Source organism: Rhinolophus sinicus, linkage group LG05, assembly GCF_036562045.2.
Source record: "Rhinolophus sinicus isolate RSC01 linkage group LG05, ASM3656204v1, whole genome shotgun sequence".
In the NCBI taxonomy this organism is placed as follows: Eukaryota; Metazoa; Chordata; class Mammalia; order Chiroptera; family Rhinolophidae; genus Rhinolophus; species Rhinolophus sinicus.
In genome coordinates this window covers 90,517,781-90,544,863 of record NC_133755.1, presented here as the reverse complement: position 1 = coordinate 90,544,863, position 27,083 = coordinate 90,517,781, and the positions used below count along the sequence as shown (strand labels likewise).

Below are 27,083 nucleotides of genomic sequence, written 5' to 3'. Positions count from 1 at the left end.
TATTGGTTCACGTCTTTCTCTTGGCAGCCTCCCGGGCCCAACAAGGAGAGGTAATGAGGTTAGCATGTCGTTTGGATCCCAAGACTAGCTTCCAGATGGCTGGGGAATGGCTAAAGTATCAGCTGTCAACTTCCATTGATACTGGATCCATGAACTGTAAGTTTTTTTTATGTCTGAACATTAGTGAAATAATGTATCAAAACTGTACATAGGAAGTAACTCTTCTGAGCCACACTTCAGAACAATATGCTAATCGTGTTGAAAAATCGCTTTTAATGTACTGCCCAATTCCATCCTAGGGAGTGAGCCTTTTCATTTGTACACAGAGAAAGCAGATAACACTAAATTTTTCATCTGTTTTAATTAGGGCAAAACTATGTCCCTGTCAGCTTTGCCAGAATTTTTCTTTTTTAGCAAAATTAACTAGTTGTTTATTGTTGACTTTATTACTTCACTTCCGGTACCATCTTAACAAATTAAATGTCTAGACCTAATGTTTTTAAGCTTTTTAAGCTTTTTAAAGCTTACACATAGCACCACTCCTAAACTCAGAAAGAATGTCTTGTGTGTCAGGCATAACGGGGCTTCCCATATCACCCATCCTCCTCACAGCCTTTGGGGAATGCCACTTTATATAAAATCAAAGTAATCCCCCTCTACAAATGCATAAGCTAGGTCGTTTCTCTGTACTCCATGTCTTCTCTCTGTCATCTCACTGATGCTGTGGGTGACAGGACTAATAAAGCAGGAGAGAGTGTAAATCGCTGCTTTAGAAAAGGTCCACATTAATGGTCAGTTACTAAGAACCTTAGTTACTTGACATTCATGGTATTTAATATTCAGCTAAATTCCATGATTTGCAATTGACTCTGAAGGTCCTTGGTATCTGGTAATGCACATGTTTGCAGAGGGTCAAATATGTGGCACCAAGATGAAGCTAGTAAGTGGAAGCACTAATGGAAGCAGGAGAAGTAATTGGTAAATCTTTTTGCCTGTGCCTCGCTGTTTGAGAGATGTGGTCTGATGATACTTGTAAACTTGGAGGGTGGCACAGTTCTCGAAACAGCCCTTGCAATTGTCCTGAGGCTACTGGATTTTGTATCTTACAGCAATTGTTGGAAGGATTATTTACGGTTTCAAATATCTTAATTATTTAGATTCCCATGGACACATTATAAAGAAGGAGGAAAGGAGAGATTAATATTTATCAATTGCCTCTAATTGGCCAGACACTTGTTTTTGATGCTTGCATGTATATTTTCATGCAATACTCAAAATGGTTTTTATAGACAAGGCTCACAGAGGTGAATTAAAACAGCTCATTGTAAGAGGTGGAGGCAGGATAGGGACTTCTTTCTCCTTTTTGTTCCTTTTCTTTTTCCAGGCTGAGAGGGCCAGGTGGGCTCTCAGGCCCCATTATCTCTGTGTCTTCTGTGGTCCTACAGTGTTGGGGGCGGGTGTGTGTGTGTGTGTGTGTGTGTGTGTGTGTGTGTTTTAAAACACTGTTTTCCTACAGCTGGAACTGGAGAAAGCGGCCTCTGCTCCATCTTCTCACCTTCCTTTGTGCAGTGGGAAGCCATGACTGTTTTTTTGGAAAGTGTGATCAACCAGATGTTTCGAACACTAGACAAAGAAGTAAGTAACTGTTTCCCATGCTGACTGTGTAATGATTTTGATTTTTTAAAAACTGGCAGAGGGATAGGAAAATCTGTGGATGTGCATCTTACAGAAGAGGAAACAGATTTCAGAGAGGTTAACTAACATCCTTAAGTTCACATGGTTAGTAAATAGCAGAGCAAACTCTAAGCCCTACAATGTTTAGTATTCATTCGAAGGGGATAATAAGATGAGCCTACTAGCACAGTGAACCACAGGTAGGATAACAATTGCAGGGAGGACAGTGATGGAAACCTTGAATTGGAAAAACTTGAGATATTTGCCCTTAAGCATCTTTTTCTGTTGATGCCACACTGACCAGAATATTCATGTTGGGTGATCAGTGTCTCTCTTTCCTGAGTAACTGACTAATTGGTCTTGTTTTTCTATGCTTCATGTTACCTATCACCCTTCTCTTACAACACTATCTTAGATGAAGCTATAATGAATGAGATGATAGCATATACCATACTAACTATGCAAATTAGATGTAAATAGTTGGAACACTCAGTTTGGGGTAATTACATTTTAGTTATTCTAGATTAGTTGTAGTAGAAAGAATCTAAGTCCCTTCAAGATAAGTGGAATATAGTGCTTTTTCTTACAAGTGGCATATTAACAAATTAGATCTTAGCATCATTATTTCCTCTGTTTTGATACTGATTCACTTCAGTTTGAAATGATGGCATTCTGAGTTTGTTCCAAAATCTAGGTGGGAAACCCTGCTTGGATCCTGTATTTTTCACTGTGTTAGTCTTTTTTCAAGTTGGGATGGGACTTATGTTTTAGTAAGTGGAACAAATCAAGAAAGCCCTTTATTAAATCAAGGGAAATGGCCCTGCTGTTTCCTGGCATTTTTTTAAGTTAGACACCTTAAAATGGATCCAGATACGTGGGTATGATCCTTCTCGAAGGCAGGAGAAAGAAATGTTCAGGGTTTGTCAAGTACTTGTCTTTAAGGTATATGAAAGGACTGGCAGTGTTGGGGGTGCGGGTGGCGGTACCTAGTTGGTTGTGCGCTGGATTTTACAGTTAAGTCCTTGAATATGATAGTAGTTGGTCAAAAAGTACCAAAAAAAGTTTGGAATGTACGAGTATATACAAGAAAGATGTGGGCTATGACAAAGCATAGGTAACAATTAGAAATGTGACAGGATTCATAACCAATGGTGGGGAGAAAAACAAATAGAACTAGATTCTTTTTCCTTAGGAGAATCCTAGATGGTATTATTTAGGCTTCTTAATGACTTAAAGTAAACCTGACTTTAAAACCTTTTTCCTCACCAAAATGAAATGGGTCAGAGTAAGCATTCCTAACCAAAAGAGATGAGTGTTTGGATATCTGATTAAATTATTCACCTGCTTGTTAATGAAGCTGTAACACATTATAAATCCCAAGAGTGTGCAAGTGACATCTCAGCCTGCTTCATTCCCACTTGCTGCTATCAATTTCTGACTTGGCAGAGCATTAACTAGGCCAGTGGTTTTGCAAACTGCTCGGTTTCTGCCCCACTCTCACCCTGGGTCAGTCAGAACAGATCAGCTCTTATTATGTGAAAGAATTTGACCAAGAGCTTCTTTGGGTAAAAAGATTGAAAAGCGAGCGTCTGGTTAGCTCAATCGGTTAGAGCGCGTTGCTACTAACACCAAGGTTGCTGGTTCGATCCCTGCATGGGCCACTTCGAGCTGCACCCTCCTTTAAAAAAAAAAAAATGGGAAGGAAAAAGATTGAAAAGCTACTCATCTCATCCGTATTGGAATTAGTTGAGCTTGTATTCCCTGTAGTATGTACGCAAGAATATTAGGTAGAGCCTTACTTTTGCAATAGATTAATGTAGAAAATAGCTTTGGAGAGAAAAAAAAATCACATTTTGAAGATGATGACTGATTTGCCTCAGATTGTAAAATATAAAGCTGCAGTATTTTAAAGCATTGTGGAACTGGCGTTAGACACAGTTCATTGGAGCAAAATAGCCCCAGGACAACTTGGAGCATAAATAAGCATCCCAAAAATATCGAGAATGATTGGATCATTTAATAAATAACGTTAGGGAAAGGTTCCTAAGTTGAAAAACAATGAAAGTAATAATAAAAAAAATGAATGGCTTTAACTACATATGTTTTTTAACTTGTAAAATAAACTTTTAAATGACAATCTTGGAACAATATTTGCAATAAATATGGATGGGGTTGATATCTTTAACTGTAAAAAGCTCATCTCCCTTAAACATTGCTTTTAGAGTATAATTGATATCACCACAGCTTTGGAGAATAATTTGGCAATGTCTAGTTGAAGACACGTAGCCTTACAACCCAGCAATTCCACTCTTACATCTGGCCTCTGAAGGAACTCCGCATGTGTACTGAGCCACCAATATTCATAGAAGCCTTGTGTGTTAAGCCAATAAAAACACTTAATGTCTAACAATAGCTTGTGTAGAATAGATTGTAATATATTCATAGAGCAATGAAAATGAACTAGGGTTATTCTATGAATAAGGGTGATTCTCATAAACATAATGTTGACCCAAAATAGCCAGCCACAAAGTAAGCATACAATACTGTGTAATTACGAATATGGACATTTGTGGCAAAAGTACCCAGAAATGAAGGAATCTGTGACAGTATGAACACCAGATTCGGGATAGTGGCTGCCTTGATGGCTGAAAAGGAGGGTACGCTCCCAGAGCCACCACTTACATCGTGGTTCTCAGCATGGTCGTACAGAGGGTTATTAAAGTATTGCTTCTAGTGTTTCAAAGGCTGGGAATATTTCACAGTCACATTTTTGTATAAATTGATAAAAACACTAGAACCCAGTGGAGAAATAGACAAAAGATATGATCAGATAATATATAGAGGAGAAACTGAAGTGTTAATACATATGAAAAAGGAAAACCTCAACCTAATAAATCGATGAAATACAAATTTAAATAAACTTAATTGTTTTACTTACTAAATAAGTAAAAGTTTTAGGCAATAAACTCTGCTGAGAACATGGTAAGAAGGGACACATTAATGGATACAGAATTAATTAATACAACCTATAAAGAAGAAAAGCAACTTGACTTATATATTCAGACCTTTTGGCCCAGTAATTCCAGCCATCCCCAAAAGTCTCTTATTCAAGTGGAACAACTGATAATGTAGCCAAAAATTTTTTTGCAAACATGTATATTAGCATTATTTACAATGGTGAAGAATTAAAAATATTCTCAGTTTTTTATCATGTATATATAGGAGATGCGGTATCCCTAAGATAGCTCATGGTGGCATCATATATGACAATTCTTAGTAAAATGGGGTAATGCTCAGAATTTTAAGGGTTAAAATGCAGTAAAAAAAAAAACAAAAAAACAAACATGTGGCAACTGTATTATGTATTTATAAATTAGAGTCCAAAGGAAGTTCAGTGAAAGTGGTTATCAGCCGTGTCAACCTCCTTTTCATGTCTGTGTTACAGGAAATCCCTGTTAATGATGGAATAGAGCTATTACAGATGGTCCTGAACTTTGACACCAAGGACCCCCTCATTCTGTCTTGTGTCCTCACTGATGTCTCAGCACTCTTTCCATTTGTCACCTACAGACCAGAATTCCTGCCCCAGGTCTTCTCTAAGGTAAACTCCGTCTCCTTTGTAAACTTTATTTTGGCATTTCAAAGCTAATTTTTTTGTAACTTTTCGAAATTGTGTGAAACAAGCTAATAGACAGCCGTTTATTCATTTATCGAATATTTACTCAGTACTTACTGTGGATCAGGTACCATGCTAGAGGAAAAGCTTTACCCTTAGGAGCACTCTGTTTGGGAAGAAAGTCACATAAACAGATGTATCTGTGTGGCACGGCAAGTAATAGATGTGTCCAGTGAGAAATGGAAAAGAATACCTAAAGGAAGGGAATCGGAGTGTGCTGTCAGATTGAGAGGGTATTGGTCAGAGGAAAGGTCAATATGCAGTTTTCAGGTTTTCAGCTGAGGTGACTGTGAGTAGTGGAGCACCACTGGAGTGAGAATGCTGGATCCAGGAGGGAGATTAGAAGTAAGGAACAGAAGGGAGTAAATACTGTGTTTAAAGTATATGTACAACAACTAGTGGAGACACCTCATTGGCTATTGGAGGTTTAAAGGTCTAGACTCTAGAAAATTACAAGGTAAAATTAAGGCAGCATCATCATAGAAGTGCCAAGAGTAGAGGTGAAGCCCTAGGAAAGAGGGTTATGTCTGTAGACTAAGACGTGTGCCTCAAGCAGGGAACCCTGGAGATCACCACCACTGGGGGTGGAGGGAAAGAATGAGAAGCCCCAAAGAAGAAAAAAGAGATAGAAATGGGGAAAATGTTGTGTGACAAAGGCCAGTAGAACTTCAAAAAGGTGGATTCATTTGTTGCAACAGAAATTCTCTAAGAACTGGAGAATGTCCACTGGGTTTCTCAATTAGACCTTTGTTAGTATGTTATTCCATCATAGTGACGAGGGCAGCAATCATATTGTGTTGGGTTAAAGAGTAAATGGGAACTTACGCAATGGAACCAGGGAGGGTAGATCACTAACTTTTAGTAGAAAGAGAAGGAAGAGGCATTACCATAGCTGAGTGTTTGCGTGATGGCATAGATGGTGCTAGGATTCTGTAACCTTTATCTTTATAAAATGTTTAGTGGTAAAATTGTGACTCTCGGGCCTCTTGTAGTTATCTGAGAAAGGGAACATCTGAAACTTTGTAATAATGCCAATTGAAAGCCCTTTTGTTACCATACTGTAACACTTCGGATTTTGTTGGAAACTTTATAACTTCTGTTTAAAATAACTTTATGCATTTGGGACTGATGAGTGACCTTTTTTTCCTTCCCCTTAGCTGTTTTCATCTGTCACTTTTGAAACTGTCGAAGAAAGTAAGGTAAGACCATTAATTCAACCAATAAATTCTAACTTCTGAGAGCAAAAGTATGAATGCCTAATGTGTACATTTTTTTTTAAGTAGAAGGGGTTAGTAAAGGCAGGGGATGGTCATAGGATAAGTTGTTTTGTACTGGAGATACTCTAGGGCAAACAGTAAACGTGGATTCATGGTGACTATAAATGTCACTCCATCGTGTTCCCACAGTTACGAAAATTGATTGTTAATTTGTCTCTGAAAGAGGTATTTACATGATTCTGTACAGCATCTGTAAATTATATTAAAAGTGGCTCCAAGTTTGTTCAATATCTCTTCCCAGGCCCCCAGAACCCGGGCAGTGAGGAATGTGAGGAGACATGCTTGTTCCTCCATCATCAAGATATGTCGTGACTACCCCCAGCTTGTACTGGTAAGCCACTGAGACCTGTCAAGTTTGGTTACGTTTCTCTGTCAATGCAGCCCTATTCATACCTCATGTAAAGGGCAAACTAGGAGCTGTAGCTTTGCTAAGGGTAAGCGTTCTTAAATTGATGTCTTCTTCCTCTCCTACTTAGTAACGAAGTTAAAAATGCAAAGTGTTCCCAAAATGAATAGTTCTCTTCCGTATGGATGGCCACGTTTTCCCCGTCAGTGTACGCTCCTTTACTATGTGATGTTCTTAACTATTATTGCCAGGTGATGTGCCCAATCTCTAGAGAAGCCAAATGTGAACCCCAATATTTTTTGGAGGGTTTCTAGAAGAAATTTAGCACTACTCCAGATTATAAATTAACCAAAAATTTCTTCTGTGAACACACAGCAGTGTGTGTGTGTACACATGTAAACAAACTGCTCTTTGTGAAGATACTATAAAAGTTGATGTAGAGAAAAGACAAATTGTTTTCATAGTCGTCGTATGGGAAAGTGCAGTTATCTAAATACTAAAGATAGGAGCCACCTTCTGCCTAAATTGCTTTGCTTGTCCAAGCAAAGGAACATTATACCTGCATTACTAAAGACAGTCTTATAGGCCTGACCTTCCTGGGATGCTTTGGTCCTCTTTCCACCTTCCATGAGTGACCACCTCTCTCTGAAAATCAGACTTTACCACCTCTATTTTTCTTTTCCTATTGATCTGCAGCCCAATTTTGACATGCTTTATAACCATGTGAAGCAACTCCTCTCCAATGAGCTACTCCTGACACAAATGGAGAAGTGTGCCCTCATGGAAGCGCTGGTTCTCATTAGCAACCAATTCAAGAACTATGAGCGTCAGAAGGTGTTCCTGGAGGAGCTGATGGCACCAGTGGCCAGCATCTGGCTTTCTGAAGACATGCACAGGTAGAGGAGATCCTTTGCCACTGACTGGCACTGCACTTGAGCACCCCATTCCATTTCAAGAGCTATGCCCAGGGTGGGGATGTAAAGATACCGAGGCGTAATCTCATGATCAATGTGATATCTGAAGGTCTCTCAAAGCAGTCTTGTACTCTAATTGCTGAAAATAACCCCTTGTTGAACAGAAGTGTAGGGAGGACGAAGAAATGAGTGAAAATGGATCATATGGGTTGGGAGGCCACAGAATGAGATCTGCGGTGTCTGCGTTGTAGCACCGGCACATGTGGAGAAATGAGAACAGCCAATAGGGGCCACACATAATCAGCCCCACACACACACTCATCTGTGCCCACGCAGCCTTCTCATACTATATCCTTTCAGATTCATAAAGTGTTGCTAATAACATTTAGACATCGGAAGAGAAGTTTAAGCTTTCAAATGAAAGCTGACAATTAATGTGATTAAACTCCTTGCACTGTAACAACTGCTCGTTGGCGCCAAACAGTCATAGCTTATTAGCTCTTGTGAAAGAAATTGTCCTTGCTTAAATCGTGGCATAACTTGTCTTTCCCCCCAACCTTCAGAGTGCTGTCAGATGTCGATGCATTTATTGCCTACGTGGGTGCAGATCGGAAAAGCTGTGACTCGGGCCTGGAGGATCCCTGTGGCTTAAATCGTGCACGAGTGAGTAAGCCTCTCCTGGGACTGGGAAGTCGAATTGGTCACGGGTAGGAGTTGGGTGTTGTCATTTATGTTTTTCTATACGGGTGACAAATCTAGGAATCTTCACTTCCCTAAGCTTCTCCTTTCTTTTCTTCTTTAGTGTTGAATTCTTGACTTAGTTCCCACAGCAGAGCAGATGGTCTTTTCTATGAAGTCATTATTTTGGCTTTAAGGATCTGTAAATAGCTCTGAAGACGGCAGGTATAATGAGGAAGTAGGTCAGAACTGGGTCCGCAGGGTGAGTCCTCCCTGCCATTGCTCTCTGGCATGTAAAAAGTCCTGAAAGATGGCTTAACTTGCAAACCTGAGATTTTTCAGTTCTTTGCTGTTCAAATCAGCATTATTCCTGGCTCCATTATGGCAAAAGTCATATTAATTAACCTGGCAAGTAGGAAGTTGGTTAAGAGTAATGTGAGTGCGGATGAGGGCAAAAGCTGCCAAGGCCTAAGCCAGAGGGTGTAAGGTCAACTCAAAATCAAGATAAAATGTTGTCAGTCTAAACGCTTTTTTTTGAAGCATGTCCAAGCCACCTTCTAACTGGGGTTCTGCAATGCTCACTGCAGCCTCTGGAAGGACATCCTCATGAAAGGAAACTTCTAGAACGTACCACTCACTGTACCTTAAGATGGCAATGAAAGGACCCCTCTTGAACTTGACCTTAAAGGAAGGGACAGGTGGGGCTGGGGGTCTTTTCCTTCTCTCTAGCCTCTGTATCATTTTTGCCGTAACCTTATATCTAATAGCACTGTCTTCTTTCCCTTTTATGTTACCTTGCATGTGTTTCCGTAGATGAGCTTTTGTGTATATAGCATTCTGGGTGTGGTGAAACGAACTTGCTGGCCCACCGACCTCGAAGAGGCCAAAGCTGGGGGATTCGTGGTGGGTTATACGCCCACTGGAAATCCAGTCTTCCGTAACCCCTGCACAGAACAGATTCTGAAACTTCTTGACAATTTGCTTGCCCTTATAAGGTGAGTCGGAATAATGGTTTTTCTCTGTTGTTTATTGTTTTTTACCTTAAGATCGCAAGAGCTGCATCTGTTTATATTTCTTCAGATCATGGTGGTGGTAAATGAAGTACTAGGTCTTGTTTCTTTCTGGATGGGGGAGGTCTCTTTTAAAAAATACCATGTTTCCCTGAAAATAAGACCTAGCTAGACGATCAGCTCTAATGGGTCTTTTGGAGCAAAAATTAATATAAGACCTGGTATTACATTGTATCGTATTAATTACATTACATTACATTACATTTACATTTACATTACATTACATTACATTTACATTACATTACATTACATTACATACCGGATCTTATATAATATTAAAATAAGACCGGGTTTATATTAGTTTTTGCTCTTCAAAAGATGCATTAGAGCTGATGGTCCAGCTAGGCCTTATTTTCGGGGAAACGCGGTAACATTAGCGCTCACTGGTGTAAGTCTTGCATTCCTAGTGAACATGTGGGGCTAATCCCAAAATGGCTTTTCTCATTTTGAGCCACTTCTGTGTTCTTCTTATACTTCATCCCTACTTTTTACTTTTAAGTTTTATTTGGTCTAAATTTTTGCCATTGAAGGAGTTGTTCATTGGCAGCATGACAATTGCTTTCTGTAGTGGTGATTCTCTGGGCGGTATGCCCATGAGCCGATCTGTATTTATCAATAATGACTCTTAATATCAAATGGACCAAACATCCAGTGGCTGTTGTGCCAAAGGCAGGCGTGATACGTGCTCCCACCTCCCTTTCCCAGGTCTTTCCTTCTCAAAGCTGAGTCCTCAGACCAGGAGCGTCACTTGTTTGCAATAGCAGAATTGGGGCCCTACCCCAGACACATTACATCAGAATCTGCAATATCACAAGATCCCAAGGTGGTTCTTGTGCCTATTAAAGGTTGAGAATCACTGTTACAAATCGCAAGAGCTAATTCATATATTCAAGTGGAAATAAGACAAGTGTAGGCTTGTTACAGTTACTTGATGTATGTTTGATGATTCAGAGATGCTCTCTACAGACGGATAGGGTTTGGATAGAATTCCATTTTTACCGGCCGAAGCAAAATTGGATTGCTTCTTATATCTCATAGTATTTCTGACTTACAGTCTCAATTGGGCAAACCAAATTTCTCATGTCTCATGGACATTCTGCGGGTAACAGACACCCTTAGACGATAAACTTAAGAATCAAAGGTGAAGTAAAGTGAATGTTGGCCAGTTGGGAGGATGGAGTGTCTGAAAGAGTTGTCATTATGGGCATGTCTTTGGAAACAGGCCATCTTTTGTTCTGATTTCAAAAGGAGGAAAGAGATTTCAGTAAAGAAGTACGGCTTCTTTACTGCATGTTCCTACTGCATGTTGAGAGGGCAGTAAAACATTTAGTCAAGGAAAGCATTATTTCCAGATTGAGGTTTTTTTAACCAAAAGCTTCTGCTTTAGCTTAGAGAAATGTGCAGTGCTGACGTCAGGTGGTAACAGACTCCTGGATCTGGCCCTTGTAGGCCTGTGGCCAGAGTCCCTGTGGTGAGAACCCAGACCTGGAAATGGGTCGTTCCTGGTTGGGTGAGGAGGCTGCAACCACGGCGTGATTGTCATCTTGATGTTTTTCTAAAAGTTCAATGCTTTGGGGAAACCCTAAAGTCAGTCAAAATGTTGACTGTAGTTACGGAGAAGTTAGATTCCTGAGTGGCGTACAGCTGGAGCTAGTAGCGTTTTGTCTTGTTGTAGTAAATTTTATCTTGAAGTAGAACGTAAGGGCACAAGTATATATAGTAAAAGGGCACAAATTCAGAGTGTGTGTAGGTGAGTTTTCACAAAGCGGGCACAGGCATAATCAGCACTCGGGGCGAGAAGCAACCGCACCCAGCACCTCTTTTCAAGTCGTTACCTGCCCCTCGAGGGTAGCCACGCTCCTGACTGGTTTCTCGAGCTTTAATAGCTGGCGTCAGGAGTGTGCACTCCTTCGTGTCTGGCTTCTCTTGCTCACTGTTATGTTCGTGAGAGTCACCCATGTTATTGCGTGTAGTTGTGGTTTGTACGTTCTCATCGCCTGTGTGGTATTCTGTGGTGTGAACATGCCGTCTCTTATTTATCCATTTAGTGTTGATGGACTTGTGAGTAGTTTCCAGCATTTTGTTTTTACAAACAGTACTGCTGTTAACATTCTTATAAATGTCTTTTGGTGTATACATAATTTCTGTTGGGCAGAAGTAGAATCCTACAGGTAGGAGCAGAATTCCTGGTTTATAAGGTGTGTGTATTTTCAGTTTTCATGGATGGAACCAAGTAGTTTTCTAAAGTGGTATACTAATTAATTTACAACTTATATTTCTACCAGTTGTATATTGGAGCTGAGTCTTAACTACTTGTCAAATAGTCTGATAAGCAAAGAAGGTGTTAGAGCTATACTGGCCAATATGATAGCCCACTAGCCACATGTGGCTGACTATTGAGCACTGAAATGTGGCTGTCTGAATTGAGATAAGCTGTAAGTATAAAATACACACCAGATTTCAAAAACTTACTACAAGGAAAAGAAATATAAAATGTCTCATTAGTAATTTTTAATATTGATAGCATGTTGAAATGATTTTTGATGCATTAGGTTAAATAAAATGTGATTAACCTGTTTCTTTCATGTTGTTTGGCTGGCTAGAAAATTGTAAATGGCTTATGTGGCTTACATTTTGTTTCTGTTGGACAGTGTTGTTCCTAGTGGGTTGGATAGAGGATAGTCTCGAAAGGTGCATTACCATCAGTATCTGTTTATAATGGTAACAGCTTTTCTGTTAACTTGAAGTCTCTCACATTGTTTCTGTATGTCTTCTATATGTTCTATTGGAATCTTTTTGTGTATGAAGTCTTGTTACTATACTCTTAGCTGGTGATACAAGAATATTTCAGATAGGTACAGCTTGTCCAAAACCTGAGGCTTGTGTTACCTGATTGCCTTTTTCTTTGCCAGCAATAAGAAGTCGCTCTTATGTGGAAGCACAGAGCTCTAACGTGCAAGTGTATTGGGAAAGGTGCTATTTTGGGAGCCGTGCTGTCACTAGGGCTTGTAGCTGTCCCTGCTTACGAACACCTGGCCTGCGTCAGAGGTATCAGAGCAGTATGTGCTCTGAGTCCTCCTGCCTCTGCCTGTGAGAGGCGCAGCCACCATGGTGCCTCCTCCTTGAGGAGATGGCGAGGAGAACAGAAGGAATACGAGACTGTTGTAGCACCAGGGACATTTGACATAGGATACACTAACCCTCCCTTTTTTTTTTTTTTTTTTAACTTATCTCTTGGGGTCACAATCATAATTAAAGAATAAAAAACAGTTCATCTGCTCTCTGTCAAACTTAAGACTGAATTTTTTCAGGAAACTGATTTTATCAGAGATCATTTCACAGTCTCAGACATCTTCGCTCAAAAAAACAAAGCAAAACTTAATTCAGAAACCAAAAAGATAGTATATTGCAGTTTTTAAAAGTAAATGGCACGTGTTACCTATCCTTGGGTCCCACACAGCAGAAGGTGAAGGCTAAGGCAGAGTTGTAGCCGACCTCACAGAAATACAAGCAAACTGAGTCCAATAGCATGTTAAAAGGATTATACACCATGACCAAGTGAGATTTATGCCATTGGTGTAAGAGTCATTCAATGTACGAAAACGAATCAGTGTAATATACCATATTAATAGAACAAAGGGGAAAAACCCACGTGATCATCTTAATTGACGCAGGAAAAGCATTTGACAAAATCGAACATCCTCTTACAATAAAAACACTCAGCTTACTAGGACTAGAAGCAAACTTCCTCAACATGAAAATGATTTTTATGACAAATCCATAGCTTATATCACACTCAATGGTGAAAGATGGCAAGCTCTCCCCCTACCATCAGGAACAAGAAGACCACGACGCTCACTTTCACTGCTGCTATTCAACACCGTGTACTGGAAATCCCAGGCAGAGCAGTTAGGCGAGAAGGAAATACAGGCATCCAAACTGGAAAAGAGGTAAAACTCTTCACAAATGACATAGGAAATCCCAATTGAAAAAAAATCTATGTACAAGTTGACCTGCACAATTCAAACCTATGTTGCTCAAAGGTCTGAATTCGGCAAAGTAGCAGAATACAGAGTAAACACACAAAAATGAGTTGCATTTCTATATTCTAACAATAAATAATCTCAAAAGTAAATTACAAAAACAATTGCAGTTGCAATAGCATCAAAAAATAAACTGCTTAGGAATTAACAACCAAGGAGGTAAAAGCCTTATACATTGAAAACTATAAAACGTTCCTGAAAGAAATTAAAGACTTAAATAAATGGAAACATACCCCATGTTCATGGATTTGAAGAGTTAATATTGTTAAAATGTCAGTACTGCTCAAAGCAATCTACATATTCAGTGCAACCCCTATCAAAATCCCAATGATGTTTCTGGCAGAAACAGAAAAACTCATCCTGAAATTCACATGGAATCTCAAGTGACCCCAAAAACCCAAAACTATCTTGAAAAAGAAAAATAACTGGAGGACTCATACTTTCTGATTTCAAAACTTACTACAAAGCTACAGTAATCAAAAAACTGTGGTATTGACATAAAGACAGACATAGACCAGTGGAATAAAGAGCCCAGAAGTAAGCCCTCACCTACATGGTCAAATGATTTTTGACAAGGGTGCCAAGACTATTCAATGGGGAAAGACAACCCTATTTCAATAAGTGGTGGTGCTGGGAAAACTGAGTATCCACATGCAAGAGAATGAAGTTGGACCCTTACCTAACACCATATATGAAACTTAACTTAGAGTCGACCAAGGACCTAATGTAAGACTTAAACAATGGAACTCTTAGAAGAAATCATAGGACAAAAGCTTCACATTGGATTTGGCAGTGATTTCTTGGTTATGACACCAAAGGCACAGGTAACAAAAAATAGACAAGTTTGATTTCATGAAAATTTTTAAGATTTTGTCCATTAAAAGACACTATCAGTAAAAAGACAGCCCACAGAATGGGAGAAATATTTACAAATCATGTATGAGATTAATATTCAGAACATATAGAGGACTTCTAAAACTGAACAATAAAAAACAACCTGATTCAAAAATGGGCGAAGGACTTGAACAGACATTTCTCCACAGAAGATATCTGAAATGCCAGTAAGCACATGAAAACATGCTCAACATCACGAATCATTAGGGAAATGCAAACTATAATGGGATATCACTTCACACCCATTAGGATTGCTCAAAAGTCAGAAAATAACAAGTGTTGGGGAGGATGTGGGGAAATTAGAACCTTTGTGCACTGTTGGTGGGAATGTAAAATGGTACAGCCATTGTGGAAGATGATTCCTCAAAATATATGGTGGTTCCTCAAAAAATTAAAAATAAAATTAGCATATTATTCAGCAATTCCAGTTCTAGGTATATACTCAAAGAATTGAAAGTAGGGTTTCGAAGAGGTATTTATACACCCATGTTCACAGCAGCATTATTCACAATAGCTAGAACAGAAGTAAGCAAAGTATCCATTGATGGATGAATGGATAAGCAAAAGGTGGTCTATGTACACGATGGTATACATACATAATTATTTGGTCTTTAAAAGGAAGAAAATTCTACAATATGCTACAACATGGATGAACCTTGAGGACATTATACTAAGTAAAATAAGCCAATGACAAAAAAACAAATACTTGTTGATGAAAGAAATTCCAAACCTAAAGAAAGATTTAAAGAGTTTATTTGAGCCAAAGCTTTGGGGCCAGTGGACTGAGATAATGCTCCAAGGAATAGCAGTTTTGCAGTTTATACTTTAGAATCAAAGGAGAAAACATAAGGAAGGTTACACGAAATCCATTGGAGGCAGATTAAGGAGGCAGGAGAAAGTAAAGTGGGGAAATAGCTAGTATCGGATGAAAAGTAAAATGGGAAAATACATACTTTTATATTGGTGGGTGCAGGATAGTTAACATGTAACATACATAGTTTATAGAGGTATGAGGGTAGAAGATAGTAAAGAGGAATGTTGGAGTTACTGGGGTGTTTATCTTTGGAGGTCTGGAAAAGAAACCATTCTGACATTTTAAGTATGTTATTCTAGATGCACAAAAACAATGGACAGGGTAGAGATTAATCTCATATAGGCCTTAGGATGTGACTTTCTATTCTAACCTGTTGAGTTAGAAATTTTTATGTGATCAAAACATCCCATGTGGTTACGTTCAGTTATTGAACTTGTCAGGCTTGTCAGGGTGGCCCCTTTTTTGTTCACATACTGTATGATCCTCCTTATATGAGGTACTTAGCATAGTCAAAATCATAAAAATATAAAGTGTAATGGTGGTTGCCAGGGGCTCGGGGAAGAGGGAGTGGGAAGTTATTGCTTAACAGGTATAGAGTTTCTTTTACAAGATGAAAATAGATGTGGAATGGATGATGGTGATGGTTACACAACAGTGTGAGTGTATGTAATACCACTTAACTGTACACTTAAAAAAATGGTGAATTTTATGTGTATTTTACCAGAATTTAAAAAATAAAAAGTAAAGCCTATTGCAATGTCAGTGTGAACAAGTCAGGCCACGGAGTAGGAGAAGATAATTTGTAACCCATGAATTGCAAAGGACCAATATCCAATAGTTCTGCCTGTTTGTGTCCACCATAGAGAAACTGTCACACACGTACACAGGACACCTCTACAGAAAAGCTCATCGTTGGGCTCTCTGTGTGAGCAAAAGAGGAGGGAGATGGAGAAATAAACTGGAAATACCTTACTAAGTGGCATTCTAAAAGACAGTTTAAACTAGTGTACCAATAAGTGTACATGTTTCATAAAAAGAAAATAGATAAAAGTAAAAAAACATAAGTGTATATGTTAAATTTTAAAAACGTTGCAGGTTTTTTTTTAATAGGCATGGTCTAAAAATGATTTGTTCAGTATGCATCTTCAATATGTAACCTTGATGGTGTCTCTTATGGTCTGTGATTTTCTTTGTGCTTGAGATGTCTTATAATTAACTTTTAAAAGACAAGTAGGTAGTTACGCACTCTGGCTCTCATTGTTCGGTGTTGCCATTGCTGTGGGCAGCAGGGACCAATGTAGATGGCAGGTAGATCAGGTCCACGGTCACTCCTCCTTAATCACACAAAGCCAGTAACCGCTCAGGTAAGTCACTTTGGTGGGGAACAGACGCACATGTTGGGGATTGTGGGTGGTCCTCCAGGCGGCTGAAACACCTGTCAGAGCATCATGGGGTCCATGTTCTTGGCATGGAGGCAAGACATGGGTAACATGGGGGCCTGTTACCACCTGCTGTGTTCTGCCTGTGAATCAATGCCTCTGACGTTTTATCCCGTATCACTGGCAGTCGGAAAACAGTGCCGCAGCACTGTCGCAGGTCTAAAAGAACTTGGCTTTCTAGCTTCAGTCTGTGATACTGTCCAGATACCTCAGAATTTGTTTGTCGTTTTGATTGCTTTTAGGTTGTATACTATACAACTCTACTTAATAGCTTCAAGTCTGTTCTCTTTTCCAGGGAAACATTTAAATGTGTGTACCGTCTTTCCTTTCCCCTGCCAGGAGTAGTGTTGACAGGGAGATTTGTCTGTGTGGAAGTGTAGTATCACTGAATGACACGGTGAAAACCCCTCTTCTGCAACAGACTAGGAAAAGTTTACATAGCATCCTTTTTTTCTTTTAGAACTCACAATACTTTATATGCACCAGAAATGCTAGCCAAAATGGTAGAGCCTTTCACAAAGGCTCTGGATATGCTTGAAGCGGAAAAATCTGCTATTTTAGGTAAGAAATCTAGCCTTTTTTTCCTTGAAGTTCACCTTATCTTTAATGGGCTCCTCAGGCAGCCTCACTGTGCCTGTGTCTCCTCCTCCCCACCTGGCACCACCTTGACCACCTGTTTGTTCAGAAATGTATGTGTGGAGGTCCTGCAGACGCTAGGGACAAGTGCATTTACTTCGTTATCTTAGGACCCCCTCTGTGTGGACCCCCTCCTGCCCCCCTCCCCATCCTGTGGTAACCCCTCCAGGCAGTGGTGTGTGTTAGAGCTTTGAGGTTCTAAATAGACCATGGTTTTTTTGACCTGAAGGATATTAGAGTGCTTTCCTGTCTTTTATGTATGAAGAAAAATATTAAAACAATTAAGTTTAAAGAGCTTTTATCAATAAAATATTGTATGTTATCAAAAATTGTTAAGGAATAGTTTCTAAGCCATGTTTCCTGGATTAGAATATTTTTCCCATTCGTGAATGACTATGCAGTCAAAATTGGGATATGTGCTGTGAAGGAAAGTGGCTGTGACTGTTCATGGGTAGACCTCGCCCAATCTTGGGTGCAGTCAGAAGATTGCTCCCCAGAGGACACTTGAAGAATGAGAAGGAGCTAAGTGGGGGGCAAGAGGAGACGGCTGAGCATTCTGGGCTAACAGACTGGCAGGTCCAAGATGCGGAGGCGTGCAGGAAAGAGCTTGGTATGTCCAGGGAATAGAGAGGGGTGACCCACGTGGCTGGAACTCAAGGAGCAAGGCCGTGGTTGGAAGTTAGCGCTGGGGACATCCAGAGTTGTGCCCATCTCTGAAGCTTTGTGCTGGCTCACCATCACTGCCACCACTGTATCTCTTCATCCCAGCCATAACCTCTGCCTGGCTATGAGTCAGCCATCCAGGGAGCAGGGTGCTGAAGGGTGTTAGTTTGCCTTTCCAGAGCTCATGTCTGTCTATCTTGGCCTACGTGGTCCTGGGCCATTTCTTTTGGCACCACTACACGTAAGGTCCATGTTGCAGACACCAGTGAAAAACAAAACAAAATTTAAAAACTCCCAAGAAATGTTTTGCCATTCATATAAAAAGTAGATGTTGCATCACCACCCATTCGTCCCCCCATTCGGTTATTCAAATTAAGCCAGGAAGTCCCACTGTAGAAATATATGGCCAACCAAAACATACCTGAATGGACAAACAGTTCTGTGTGGCAGCTTCCAACCATGAGCAAGACTTGAAATGTAAAATTGCCTGTGATTAGAAGTACAGATCTTTTAAGGCAATTATCATACTGAGGTAAGTGGGTTTCATTTTGATCTATTATACATCTTGGGCTTCACATAAAATTTTGATTGAAAAAGAGGCTCTACAACTTAAAAAGGGAGGGGGCATCCCCAGTGCTTTATGGAGAGATCATTTTGAGTTATCTGTATGTATTTTGGTACAAATCTCATCTGGAAAAACCCACAGAAAACTTGGGAGTACCCAGGTTTAGTCTGAAGTCCTGGGAACTTAAATAGATTTCAACTTTTCCTCCTAAGACAGTGTAGCATCACCTTTAGGGCAGCTCTTAGCACCTCCAGTTGGTAGAAGACTTGGCCAGCTTCTTTGCATTTACAGCACTCCTCACCCCCACCCCCACGCCCAAACCACATCTGCCCGCTGTAGGGTTGGCAAGTTGAGACCTTAGACAGCAGAACAACATGTACCTGACCTGTCTTTCTCTGTAGGATTACCTCAGCCTCTCTTGGAACTGAATGACTCTCCTGTTTACAAAACAGTCTTGGAAAGAATGCAGCGTTTCTTCTCTACCCTCTATGAAAACTGGTAAGGAACCAATGCTGCCACTCCATGTTCTCTTCCCAGACATGCACTGTTGAGGAATGGCCATGGGTTGGACTTTTGATCTAGAATTCTAGATCTAGGTAAGATGAGGCAACAATTTGAGAGGGAACTAATGAGTCTAGTGGCAAATCAAAATGAACAGGCTGTTTTCTTACATTTGCTTTTTTATAATAGTCATGTGTGCCTCAGTCCTAGCCTTGACTTGATATTTTATGCCCAGCTTGTCTGTTTCTGGGGCATAAAATGATGAGAGCAAAGCAGAAGACAGAGTGGTGAGGATGCATTTTCTCAGACTCCCTCCCTACCTGTAGCCTACTTTTCATGGGACACCGGGATTGGCTGACCCGATGTTGTCTTTGGGTCCTGGTTGTGGGCTGGGGAGGGAAGTGGCCCTCCTGTAGTGCCACAGCTCTAAGCAGCCACGCTACTGAGATTCTCCACTCAATCCATATTGCTTACGAGTAATGAAGGCTACTGTTGATTTTGGCTACCAACAGCTAGCTTTAAAAAGATGCTGAATCTTTTATCAAGAAGCTTCCATAAAAGTGGGAGGTGGAGAGGCCTGATTTTCACTTCTGATAAAAGATTATGTTCACATCTTCAAAGTATACTGATGAACTAAAGTTCTCTTAAGGAGTAAATACAATTGCTCTTCTAGCCAACGAGTTTTGTTGTAGGCTGCAATTCTCTGTGCCAAAGAGTCATGGCACAGAGACTTCCCAGGGCAGTCGGGGCTGGCAGGAGAAGCTGTTGGGTCTGTCGTTGCACGTGGTTTGTCTTTACAGCTTCCACATCCTGGGGAAGGCAGGCCCTTCCATGCAGCAGGACTTCTACACCGTGGAGCACCTGGCCACCCAGCTCCTCAGCTCAGCCTTCGTCAACTTGAACAATATTCCTGACTACCGACTCAGACCCATGCTTCATATCCTTTCAAAAGTCCCTAGATCACCCAGAGGGCCGAAGATGGGAGACAGGAACAGTTTACGGGCACCAGAGGAGGCAGAGCTGAGCTGCGTGGAATAGATGGGATCATTTATCTCAGTGTATAATAACACGTGAAAAGGACAAGAAGAGTGAAGTAAATAAGCAGGAGAAACAGGAGGGCAGTCCAGGGGGCCTGGAAAGCTCTCTCCTTAGGGGTAAACCTTTACCATCCCGCTTCTTGGAAATACAGAAAATGAAGCTTTTATCCCTTTTGTATGTTTCGTCAGGTGCTTCCTCCTTGAAGACGCACTCTCATACTTCATTCTCATTTGGGTTCTTTGTTTGTTTGTTTGTTTTTGCTTTTGTGAGTATCTTCCCTGAAGTTACAAGGAGAATGTATCACAAGGGTGTCTCCTATTTTTTTCCTCCCTCCTTTCAGGCAGTCCAGTGCCCATAACGTGCAGTCTAGTAAAAAGCACAGTTACAGTAAAAGTACAATGGAAATGTATCCACGCAGCTTAGGATTTTCAGAAAAGAGCTTGACATTTTTTGCCTATTAGCAGGATGTTCTTGGCATCTTGCAAGGCCTTTGGGGGTTGACTTTGACCGAGGGCTCAGGGTACTGCCTAGCAAGTGAGGGGTGCTTTAGAATGCGAGGCGTGTGTACGCATGTGCTAAAACTTCTTAACCTGCGGCGGCATGGGTCTTTGTGAAGCCTCTGGTGCTCTTCTGCCCCCCCGAGCACTATGAAGCCCTGGTGTCTCCCATCCTTGGGCCTCTGTTCACCTACCTCCACATGGTAAGAGACTGGGTAGGAACGGGTAACGAAGAGGAGTTTTAGGGTGGGTGGCCTCATGAGTCTTGCACGTCATGAGCTCCTGAAAATGCTGTCTCCAAGCCCTGCCAGGATGGCTGTGCAGCCGTCCCACCGTCGCTGCAGTGGATTGAGCAGCCCGCCAAGAACCAACTGGTTTAATTGTCCACAAAGCACCACAAAGCAGAGTCAGCTTCTGTTCCTAGCCTGTTAACAGAGGAGAGGTGATCGTGTCTGGAGTGACCCAGGAATTTTAAAATTATTGATCCTGTCCAAGCAAAGAAATGTTTGATCTGCTGCCCTCGTGGGTGTGGGAGAGGTTACAGAAACCATCTCTGTTTTGTTAACCTTGTGGGTCTCCCAAGGCTCTGTCACTGATACCTGCTGTCATCCCTGGCTAATTCTAGTGATGAAACGGACCTTAGATATGATCTGTTCCAGCTTTCTCCCCAATTCTAGCACTTACTTCCTTTTTGTTTTCCCAGAGGCTTTCCCAAAAATGGCAAGTCATCAACCAGAGGAGCCTGCTGTGGTAAGGAACATCTCTTTTCCTTGATGGATGAGTTGGAGCCAAGTTTGGAGTGGGAATAGGTTTGGAGTGGGTGGCGGATGGGGGAGGGGGTCTGCGGGACCAGGGCTAGAACCGCAGTGGGTGACAGTCATTGTCAGCCTAATGAATGATAGGTGGCTTGTCTGTGCCCATTAGCAGACTCAGAGCAGCGCCTTAGGAGAAGCCGAGACATGCTACCCACTTAGGATTCAGATGCAGTACCCTCTGCCAGCTGGACAGAGTCACAAGTCATAACATCCCTCAGTGGATCCTTGCTGTCCATTCCCAACATTTGCTTGGAATGTAGACCAGAAAGACGCCCGGAGGAAGTGGGCGCAGAGCTTCTGGTTAGGGTCCCTGCTCTCCTTGTCTTTCCCCTCTGCACTCCCATGGAACTTGCCCCCGATTTTCTGCAGTGGAGAAGATGAGACCGCAGATGAAAACCCAGAGTCTCAAGAGATGCTGGAGGAACAGCTGGTGAGGATGTTAACCCGAGAAGTCATGGAGCTCATCAGTAAGTGGCGCGTGGGAGCCAGCGGTGGTAGAGACGAATTTTTCTGGAGAAAGAACTGGTCACTCACCCAACCCCATGAAGGCATGTTTGCAGCAATACTGATAGACTGATAAGAAAGAATTAACTAGATAGAAACTAGGTGGTCCTTACGTCAGTCTATGGAGATTTTATGAATTGCCAGCTGAATTGTATTTGTTCATATTAAGGCCAAAATATGGTCTAAAATTTGGTAGGATGAAAATAGCAGGTAGGAATAACTTCTCAGCTTTGTTAAAATCGGGAAAAAGTTAGTTCTTGGACATGAAGGTGGTTAATTTTTTGATTTTGGGGCCATTTCATTTGTTTGAAATACAAAGTAGACCAAAGATTTATGAGGTATCCTCTTGTGGTCACTTAGTCTCAGAAAATTTTGTAATTTCCTTCCAGTTACTTAAATTTGAAGAGGAACCAGAACAGTCTGGTCACATGCCTCTGTTTCTATCAGTGAGGCTGATGTTGTGCCTGGACGGTGCCCCCCCTTCCCTCCTCATCACCTGCCCAGGGAGTCTGGGATCTGTTGTCTGGTGGCAGTAGCCCAGTAACCCTGCTTTCTTGCTTTAGCGGCATGCTGTGTTTCAAAGAAAGGTGCTGACCACAGTGCTGCCCCCCCTGCAGATGGAGATGGTAAGCAAGCCTCTTGTGTGGCCCTCCGAGCTCTTCAATAGCATCCCTTCTGTAGCCAGGTCACTTCCTAGCAGTCTGGGGGGGGGGGGGGTGTTGTACATCTGGCTTTCCTCTGTGCTGGCGCTCTTGCTGTATTCCCCCAGCATATTCCCACCTCAGAGCATTTGTACTGGCTGTTTCCTTTATCTAGAATGATTTGCCTCCCGACTATACATGGCCTTTTCCCTCGCTTCATTTGGGCCTCTGCTCAAATGTCAACCCTTGAGAGGTAGTCCCTGGTCAGCTTATCCAAAATAGCAACCTCAGCCACTCTATATTCTCCTCCGCTCTATTTTTCTTCAGAGCATGTAGCACTACATGACATTACGTTTTATTTATGCTTTCGTTTTTTATTTGTCTCCCTCACTAGAATGTCACCTCCCATCAGGGAAGGGACTTTGTCCTATTCCTGTGGCAGGGTATCCCCAGTAACTAAATCAGTGTTTACTACAGTGGGTCCGCAGATGTTTGTTCAGTGACAAAAGAGCCTCACCATTTGCTTAAGTAATTGTCCAGAAAACCTTGTTTCCCACTGTTTCTGAAACGTGCAGCTAGATACATCTCTACATCTGCCACGGGCAGGGGCTTCTGCACCCTCATGAGGCTGGGGACTGTCCCAGTGCTACTCAAGTGCCAGTCAGCCCCGGGTTCTCAACCTTCCTTTCCTCGGTGGGCTTCTCTCAGGACAGGCTTTTCTCTGTTCTGAAAAGATGCAGCCTAACCCTCTGTTCTCTGCTTCCAGATGAAGAGATGATGGCCACAGAGGTAGTAACCCCGTCGGCCGTGGCGGAGCTCACAGACCTGGGCAAATGCCTAATGAAGCATGAGGTGGGTGGGGCTGCAGGTGAAGTTCTTCTCCTTTCCCAGCTTCTACTTCTCTTATTCTGGGATGCCATCGGAAGTTTTGGGGGTAAAACTCCTTTATGCAAGTTAGGTTCCTGGTTTCTAAAGCCCCAGAAAACAGAGGGGAAAGCACAAGGTCATGGGGTGCCCCCTGCTGGCATGGGCAGAGGCTCTCAGGAGAGCTCGGAGCTGCACTGATGCCAGTGCCTCGTGTTCAGTGCCCCCAGGCCTGACCCTGTCTTCCTCCTACACATAGGTTTCCTTTTCTGTGTTGGAGGTTTTTCCTTCTTTTTGAGTGCCTGATACACAGAGGAAAGCAAGAAACTCACTTCTCTTTTTTAAATACGCTCATTTTCCCACTTACCTACGATTAAAACTCTAGCTCCTGTTACATAAGCATACTCAGAGAAAATGTGCTTATTTCCTGTTGTAATGCTTCATCCTTTTCCGTTAGGATGTTTGTACGGCGCTATTAATTACAGCCTTCAATTCCCTGGCCTGGAAGGATACTCTGTCCTGCCAGAGGACGACCACACAGCTCTGCTGGCCCCTCCTCAAACAAGTATGGTTATTCACCCCTTCTCGCCCCTCTGAAAGGTTTGGGTCATGAGGATTGACTGAATCAGTTGAAAGAATTGGGGTACTGCCTGCCTAGTGGTAACAGCCTGCTTTGGCCCTGAGCACAGCTGTCTCCCCAGGTGCTGTCAGGGACACTGCTCGCAGACGCTGTGACGTGGCTTTTCACCAGCGTGCTCAAGGGCTTACAGACGCACGGGCAGCATGACGGCTGCATGGCTTCCCTGGTCCACCTGGCCTTCCAGATATACGAGGCGCTGGTGAGTGGAGAAAGCAAGGGGGCAGGATGGCTGCGGCTTCATTCTTCACAGCCGGCTCCCCTCAGTCGGGCCTTACCCTAAGTGTAGGCAGCTGCCCAGTTGTTAGTGCTTCCCAAGGAGTGGGTGTGACAAGGAATGGGCAAGGTGGCAGGGCCCAAACCTACCCCACTGAGCAGGTTTACCCTCACTTCCCAGCGTCCCAGGTACCTGGAGATAAGAGCTGTTATGGAGCAGATCCCTGACATACAGAAGGACTCTCTGGACCAGTTTGACTGCAAGCTTTTGAACCCGTCTCTGCAGAAAGCTGCCGACAAGCGCCGGAAGGACCAATTCAAACGCCTCATTGCTGGTTGCATTGGGGTAGGTCATGCACCTTCCTTTGTGCTCCCAACCACCCTTGCGGTCTTCTTAGACCATGCGTTCGTGTTAGGGCAAACCAGAAAGCAGCTATTGTCGTTGGCCATTACGGTGAGGTGGTCTTAAAAACAACCCACTACTTAGGGTCCAGCATTAGTTCTCTCTCATTTGCTTTCCACAGAAACCCTTGGGAGAGCAGTTCCGAAAAGAAGTTCACATTAAGAATCTTCCCTCACTTTTCAAAAAAACAAAGCCCATGTTGGACGCAGAGGTGCTGGACAACGAGGAAGGAGGCCTGGCCACCATCTTTGAACCCTGAAGCAAGCTTTGGGCATCCTTCCTCGGCCTTTGTTACCATCCTTCTGCCCCTTCGTAGCTAATCTCTAGGCCTCTGTCAACTGCCACCTCACTTACCACCATTGTCAGCCTGGAGATACTCAGCTCTGGAGCTGGAAGAGTGGGCCCTGTGCAGGGCCAGAAGTAACTGTACTGAAGTATCAAGAAAGGGAGTGAGGGCTAATACCATGCTGTCTAGATCTCCCAAGTATCTCACACTCTACTTGGAGGTGGGGCTTTTCCGAGCGGGAAAAGCTAGAGCAGAGCAGCCCTTCTCCCCAAGCCCTCCCGCCCCCATGCAGCCATATACCTGTGCAGTGGTAACTAGGGGTGCTCTACCCAGCACTGCAACTAGCCGGGCTTGTGGCAAGGGCTCAGCCGTGAACTACTTGTGCCAGAGTTCCCCCAGGACCATCGCAAGTCCCCCTGAGTCCCCATTGCCACTGGGCTGGCAGGGAGCCCTTGCCATCCCTCGGCATGTTCGGGTCAGGTGCTGACGGCTGAACTGAATTTGGCTGGTTCCTTGTTTTGAGCAAGAATCTGGTCAGCTGATGGGACCCATGGTACAGGCTACTGCTAAGCTCTGGACGTGGTATCAAGCGTATTACCTTCAGGGACCAGGGCTGGGCCAGCGTCTAGTACTCACATCCCCCTTAGAGCTCACGCACCGTGCCCTTCCATGAATGACCCCTCAGTGTGGTGTCCCCAGCCCCAGGGCCCACCCACGCACCAGAGCCACACTACCCTATCTAGCGTCACGTGATGCCATTGGAATCTAAGGGTAATGCAGACCAACTAGGCTACGTCTGTGACAAGCAGCTAGCAAAGCCACTGGTCTCTTAGGACTAGGCGTCCAGGTGCCTTCAGAAATCTCCCGGTCTTTCAGGTCCTGGTCACTTCTCTCACGGGCCATTTCCAAAAGAAAGAAAATATGCCTTCTCATCACCACCTGTATTGTGAGTCTCCGGTCTTCTCTAGAGCATAGGGGACATGGATGCGGGACCCTAGCCTTGAGGTCGTCGCCAGCCAGACACAATCCATACAGAAACCGTATCGCGTGTTCACGCCCTCTGCGCAGATGGAGGCCTGTCATCGAGCCAGTCCACTGACGGGTCTCGGTGAGGACGGAGGCGCGCGTGGACCGGAGCTCCAGCTTGTAGCCGTGCTGGCCCCAGGCAGGGGAGGCTCCGGGAGGCGAAGCCGCTTCTTCAACACAGACCTGCCCCGCACCCTCTTCCTGGGTGGTGCGTGGGGCTTCTTGTCAACTGTGAAGGCCATCTCAAAGCATGTTTCCCTCCAGATGTGTTAGCTGCCTGTTCCTCTGTGGTTGGGGCTTGGAGGGCACAGTTGTATTTATTGTGTTGTACTATTTTTAACATCTTGTGACTTCATGCTAGAAGTTTTCTATTGTTTATAGAACCTTTTTGTAGACACATTAACTCTAAAGCACATCTGCATGTCAGTAAAAATCTCAATTTCATATAGAAAGAGCCCCGTCTGTCGTTTTCAAATTAGTGACATACTCCAGGGTCACTTCCTCATGAGCATCTTGCTAAGGGGACTGGACAGGAAGAACTGTGACTGATGGATGTGCTGTCCAGCTTTCTGACAGAACATCAGCTAGAAAGATTTCTGTTGCTGACGTACCTACACCAGGCGGCCCATACTTTCTGTGTCACCCATTACTGGAGGCGCCACTGAACCTGACCCTGAGGGACTGTCCCAAGGCAACTGCTGTTCTCCCTCGTGGCTCTTGGTGGCAGTGTGACATGACTGCTAGGGACCACCCTGTTTTCTATTGGCAACTTTCTCCATTATCCAAGGGCTACGTTAAGTGGTGCACAGTATTTTTGTCCAGTCTGTGCCCCCAGAAAACACCTCAATTTGGCGTTGCTCCTGAGGCGTCAGAGGGACTTGGCCCTGACCAGCAGTGACATCTGAGTCATGGGTCCCTAACTGCTAAGTCATGCCACACCTGTTCTGATGTGGTGCCCCATACTTG

General features: G+C 42.9%; 1 protein-coding gene across 1 annotated transcript in view; it reads left to right on the top strand.

Annotated features, from left to right (window-relative positions):
* Positions 1 to 26,571, top strand: part of XPO5 (exportin 5) — a 42,772-nt gene extending 16,201 nt beyond the window's left edge. The window contains exons 13-32 of the mRNA XM_019738445.2: positions 28 to 156; positions 1,517 to 1,635; positions 5,120 to 5,275; positions 6,508 to 6,549; positions 6,869 to 6,958; positions 7,670 to 7,869; positions 8,451 to 8,550; positions 9,379 to 9,560; positions 17,286 to 17,386; positions 19,091 to 19,187; positions 19,991 to 20,127; positions 20,831 to 20,928; positions 21,429 to 21,475; positions 21,910 to 22,007; positions 22,608 to 22,670; positions 23,452 to 23,537; positions 24,007 to 24,114; positions 24,251 to 24,388; positions 24,584 to 24,748; positions 24,927 to 26,571. Coding sequence (XP_019594004.1) covers positions 28 to 156; positions 1,517 to 1,635; positions 5,120 to 5,275; positions 6,508 to 6,549; positions 6,869 to 6,958; positions 7,670 to 7,869; positions 8,451 to 8,550; positions 9,379 to 9,560; positions 17,286 to 17,386; positions 19,091 to 19,187; positions 19,991 to 20,127; positions 20,831 to 20,928; positions 21,429 to 21,475; positions 21,910 to 22,007; positions 22,608 to 22,670; positions 23,452 to 23,537; positions 24,007 to 24,114; positions 24,251 to 24,388; positions 24,584 to 24,748; positions 24,927 to 25,064 — 2,294 coding nt within the window. The 3' untranslated portion in view covers positions 25,065 to 26,571. The remainder of the gene's footprint in view (positions 1 to 27; positions 157 to 1,516; positions 1,636 to 5,119; positions 5,276 to 6,507; positions 6,550 to 6,868; positions 6,959 to 7,669; positions 7,870 to 8,450; positions 8,551 to 9,378; positions 9,561 to 17,285; positions 17,387 to 19,090; positions 19,188 to 19,990; positions 20,128 to 20,830; positions 20,929 to 21,428; positions 21,476 to 21,909; positions 22,008 to 22,607; positions 22,671 to 23,451; positions 23,538 to 24,006; positions 24,115 to 24,250; positions 24,389 to 24,583; positions 24,749 to 24,926) is intronic.
* Positions 26,572 to 27,083: the final 512 nt, after the last annotated feature.